Genomic DNA, 6,000 nt, shown 5'->3' on the forward strand with positions numbered 1-6,000 from the left:
GCGTCTTCTACTTCAACGTATCCAACTAAAACCTTACTGTGTTGACTTAATTCATTCGATAATTTGTCATAGCGGATTGATTAGACAATTTTTAATGTTCAAATATATATTCCATGGACACAATTCCTTTGTTTTACCAAGGTACTGGACAAACATGATGTAAAGGATATGAACATCCACTGGTTACGATCCCAGATAGGAATTGTGTCCCAGGAACCAGTGCTGTTTGACTGTAGCATTGCAGAGAACATTGCGTACGGCGATAATACCCGCGTAGTGCCAATGTCGGAAATCATGGAGGCTGCTCGCAAATCCAACATCCATCAGTTCATTGATGCTTTACCAGGGGTATGTATTGCTTCGGGTAACATACTTTATCGGTCTGCGTGCATGCCTTTTGTTTCAATTAAGGTCATTTGTACATTTTTCCATGCCAATTTTGATTTTCTTGTAATTTCACAATATTGGCTAAAAGCACTACTGATGAGTCCTTGAATTACATAACTGCGGTAATGTGTACAAAATGTAGTTTTATATGGTTTGGAATATGATATCCCTGAATTTATTAAACGAATCTGTTCACTTGTGTACGTGTGTTAAGTACAATGCGTCAGTCGGTTTATACATAGTATTTTATATATAGTATTATTCTTAGTTGTGTATTTGGATTCGGTATTTAATCATTGCCATTGACTTATATCCTTCACGAAGGGTTTCTATGGAAAGTCACAGCTTTAAACATTAAAGGTAAACAGAATGCAAATGAATAATGTAATACATTGAAAGGAATGGCTTTTACACAGTAATATGACTCATCTGCATTCAGCAGAGCTCTCACATAAATTGAATTACATGATTTTAAACAATTTTCCCGGTAAATTATTGATGACAGCGTCGTTTTCTGACGTATTTGCTTACAATGCCTTAAACATCTGCAGTTTATATTCAAAAAAAGCAATAATGTAGACTTTTGTATCACTATTAATCAAACTGTTCCATCAACAGGGTTACGATACAAATGTTGGATCCAAGGGGACGCAACTCAGTGGAGGACAGAAACAACGAGTCGCCATTGCGCGTGCATTAGTCAGAAACCCCAAGATCCTGTTATTAGACGAGGCGACTTCCGCTTTAGATACTGAAAGTGAAAAGGTAAATATGACTGAATAAACAAAAGTAACCGTCAGGTATATCGGAAACATATTTATCAGGTAGTATTAAGATGTATGGATACAAACAAAGACATTGTAGATAAACACGTATGCCAGAGTATGTCATTGCATAACGGACAAGAATTTCCCAAATTCAAAATCCAAGGGTTTCGTTGTTTCGTTCAATCAGGGTTCAGTTGTTCGAAATATAATAATTCTTTAACCACTTGATTAGTGAAAATCTCATTTTCCTTTCCTTCAAACCCGTGTGTGAATATTCCTGGAAATAGACAGGTACAGCTGTATGTGAAGACAATGGCGGATGTTATAGAGTTTCGTAAATTAGTTTTACCAGAAATGATTTTATCACGATTATGATATCCTTTTTAATCAGCGATAAGCTTAATCAGCTTTCGAACAACTGGACACAGTTATCTGCTGCAAAGATAGTACCCCTGGAGTTATGAGGATGATAATTGTTTGGTGAGGGACATGTTATTTCATTGTTTTTGCAAAAGTACGTTCTTCTTATATTCTTACCGGTTTTGAAACTCTAAAGGTATCATTAAACTACAACCTGATGATTTTTAAGGCTTCGGCAACCTTGAAAAATATCTACGCAAGAATGAAGTAATTTTCTGTTTAATAAACAGGTTGTTCAAGAGGCTTTGGACAAGGCAAGAGAAGGCAGAACATCTATAGTCATTGCCCACAGATTGTCTACTATCCGCAATGCTGACAAAATCTGCGTCATTAAAGCAGGAAAAGTTGAAGAGGAGGGTCGTCATGGAGACTTGATGTCCAAACAGGGAATCTACTTTAAACTCAATAGTGCCCAAGCTGGACAAAGCTAACTGGTGTTCATGTTTTAGTTGTGCACAAACCATGTCTATAATAGAGATTGGCAGTGATTTTATTAATACAATCCCTGGCGATATTGATCAGGTTATGATCGGTGTGATCTCGACAACATACATTGTAGTTAAATACCAAAATGAGAAAACATATTTCCAGAAAACTGGTTTCATTAGCCTTCGTTAACTAAAAAAATCCATTTTTTTTTTCAGTCGTTGGAACAGCCGGAACATGGTCGCGTGCTTTTCAATCTGATTAAAATCTAGATGGTCATTCTCACTACGTAACGTAGTGAGAATGACCATCTAGATTTTAATCGGATTGCGTGCTTTTTGGCAAACAAATTAGTACATGGAAATTAGAAAAAAAAAACTCAATTTTGTTAATCATTTTATTATCAACGTAATGCGCAAATGGCATATTTTTTATAACAAATAATATAGACAAAATAATTAGTCGTTAAACTTAATTATCCTGGATATTGTAATGCAGGTTTGTGTTGTATTGATATGCTGATAAGTGTAGCGCATGATGAATGACATTTAAACGTACATCAATGCCAGAGTTCTCAAACAGACTATATAGTGACAATGCCAGACAAATGTAAATATAATCAAGTAAACTGATATTTACAAATTGAACTAACCTGAAAAATGTTTGACAATTGATGAATTTCAATCTAATCATAATTTTACTCTAAGTAACTTTTTTCTACGAAATCTTGAGTAGCATAATAACAATACTATCTAAATTAAACTAGAGAATTGCTTTTGTGACAGCTTTTTGGTGAGATGAAAAAAACCCAATATCTGTCTTAGGAGCTATTGGTAACCTTGGTACATTATTGATGTAGATATCCATTAACTACTTCGTCTGATTCAGCAGTAATGTCTAACGTTTTAAGTGCCTGTCCAGAGCCCCACTCGATTTGCACTCTTCTCAGAAGAGAAGCTTTCTAAGAAGATCGCATTTCGTTATATGTAAATCGATTACTATGACACAAACACGTGCATGTATGTGCCATAAATCCTTTTCTTTTGAAACTCATCACTTGCACACTTAAAACATGGTCGCCGCCATATTGGAAGATAAATCTCCCAACTTCGAGACGGAAGAGGTAGAAGATCTTCCAGAAGCAGAAGAGCTACAAATCGAGTGACCGGAAGATATCGAGTGGGGCTCAGGCGAGGAATGCTAGAGTTCTGTCCCCTGCCCAAACCAAAGCACAATTAATAAATTGGTTGTTTTTGGTTATTAGCTTTACGTGTAGTTTTCATTATTTTAAAAGAATTATTCATATATAAGGAAAATATTGATATCTTCTAAATAGCTTTCCGTTCCATAATAGTTTTCCTGTATCGATACAATTTCGAGATGGGAATGTGTCGGGAGTTTTGTCCATGTCATAGTATATTTTTTGTCATTCAATTTTTTTGTTCATTTGCTTTTTTTGGTCGTTTGCCTGCTGTAGGCTTGATGACTTTCAATCGTTAACTTCCGTTTGTCATTACTTCTAAAATGCTAGTCTTGGATTGATATGATAGATAGCACTAATTAATGTCTGATGTTTTCCTGCTTCGCATTTGATATGAGATACATATGTCAATATCTTCATTCAAGTTGTCATTTTAGTTCATATCGGGGTTTTCTAGTAGGTAGATTAACACAGGAGAACGTTAGATTTTAGACATTTGATTTATAACTTCTTTTGAGACATAGGTACATTATCTTGTCCGAACTGCCAAGAAAATGTGAAATAGGGCATGCCTGCATATGTTGCAATAGAATTATATTTTGTGTGTGCGTGTTTTAATGCATGTTTACAGATCAAATATAATAAGGATAAAAAATATCAAGAGACAAGTAAACCATTGTTTTTACATGATTTTCTTGTCGATTTTCAGCATGTAGACTAGCTACACGGAACGGTGTAAATTTATAAGAATATGTGCACCTTTCGTATCAACGTTAACATTAGTACTTCATATTTGGTAATATTCCCGGGGTGTATGGGGTTGTTTTCGCTTAAAATATAGGACGAATATAAATACATCGCAAATCATTTATGTATACAAATCCATAGAAGTGTCTATTAAGAAAACGCCCAGGCTATGAAAGATTCTTAAAAGTAAAATCTTATCGTTTTGATCTTTTGTCGTCCATTTATCGTAGCCCTCTGGTAGAAATTTCTTGCCAATTCCCTCTAGGCTGGGAATACTGTTACAATGTAGAATACGAAACCCGAATCTCAGATTATCTCTTTTATTTTGCATGTGTTAACCCTACCAAATTGGGAACGAATTCGCAAATCATGGGCTGTAATATTTGTTGTATGTATCAAAGGTTGTAACTTTCAAAAGAGCAAACCTGACATATCTTACATTGATATTTTTGACACATATGAAACATTTATGGACCGTGAATTGAAAATTCCTGATAAGTCTTTTTATATAACAAAGTTTTTATCTGAAACTTAACAAGTCAATTTAGTGGTTGTAATATGCATTCATTTAAAATTTCATATTTACCAGCGGATGTAGAAAATAGTTAAATGCATTTATGTAATAAAGTAGTGATAAGAATAAATCACTCACCCATTTTTGTGTTTTGGATATTTGTTTTAATCTTACAATTTTCATTGAATAGATAAAGAAGTGAAGAAAAAAACATTTCACGACAGTGTCAAAAACTCAAATCCGATGACTTAGATTTCCTCCTGAAAGAGTACGAAGAGAATAAACCCAGGTGTTAATTAAGAGTAAGCGTCTTCTGCTTCATCGACGACACCCGCCATACAAATCTAGGTCACGCCGACACCCGCCATACATATCTAGTCACGACGACACCCGCCATACAAATCTAGGTCACGACGACACCCGTCATACAAATCTAGGTCAGGACGACACCCGCCATACAAATCTGTGTCACGACGACACCCGTCATACAAATCTGTGTCACGACGACACCCGCCAAACAAATATAGGTCAAGACGACACCCACCATACAAATCTAGGTCACGACACACCCGTCATATAAATCTATGTCACGACGACATCCGTCATACAAATCCAGGTCAAATCGACGACACCCGCCATACAAATCTATGTCACGACGACACCCGCCAAACAAACCTAGGTCACGACGACACCCACCATACAAATCTAGGTCACGACACACCTGTCATACAAATCTAGCTCACGACACACCTGTCATACAAATCTAGGTCACGACGACACCCACCATATAAATCTAGGTCACGACACACCCGTCATACAAATCTAGATCACGACGACACCCACAATACAAATCTACATCACGACACACCCGTCATACAAATCTAGGTCACGACGACAGCCGCCATACAAATCTAGGTCACGACACACCCGCCATACAAATCTAGGTCACGACGACACCCGCCATACAAATCTAGGTCACGACGACACCCGCCATACAAATCTAGGTCACGACGACACCCGCCAAACAAATCTAGATCACGACGACACCCACCATACAATTCTAGGTCATGACGACACCCGCCATACAAAAGTCGGTCAAATTATATAACATATCAATACACAAAACCAATGGAATATTCCCATGTAAACAGAAATGGAATTTTAACACAAAATCGGTAACACAAGGGCACACTTTTGATATCAAAAGAGGAAAGTTTTACACCAAATCCCATGATTAAGTGGGAGGAGAATGAGATATGCTGTGGAATGATAAGCTTCAATTTTTGGTCGTGTCAATCTAGACCAAACCCAAGCAATGTCATGTTCTCAAAATATGTAATTCATAAATTGTTTAAAAGTTGTTTTGATATCTGAAAACAACAAGAGATCCCAGAGGGATCTTGGCGCCCACCATTGAATGATCATTATAGGTTCCATGTCAGATTGATCTTTTCTCTACTTTTCCCTTCCTCTAAGTCTTACTAATCTGTGTAAATTCAGAAACAGCCTTCTAGTACTTTTCAAACAAGGGGAACCTA

General features: G+C 36.5%; 1 protein-coding gene across 1 annotated transcript in view; it reads left to right on the top strand.

Moving 5' to 3' along the window:
• The window catches only part of LOC117343990 (ATP-dependent translocase ABCB1-like), a 37,745-nt gene extending 35,460 nt beyond the window's left edge, over nt 1-2,285 (top strand). Inside the window, 3 exon segments of the mRNA XM_033906582.1 lie at nt 142-348; nt 1,006-1,152; nt 1,805-2,285. Of these exon segments, the coding sequence (XP_033762473.1) occupies nt 142-348; nt 1,006-1,152; nt 1,805-2,005 (555 nt within the window). The 3' untranslated portion in view covers nt 2,006-2,285.
• Nucleotides 2,286-6,000: the final 3,715 nt, after the last annotated feature.

This window comes from Pecten maximus, chromosome 15 (genome assembly GCF_902652985.1).
Source record: "Pecten maximus chromosome 15, xPecMax1.1, whole genome shotgun sequence".
NCBI lineage: Eukaryota > Metazoa > Mollusca > Bivalvia > Pectinida > Pectinidae > Pecten > Pecten maximus.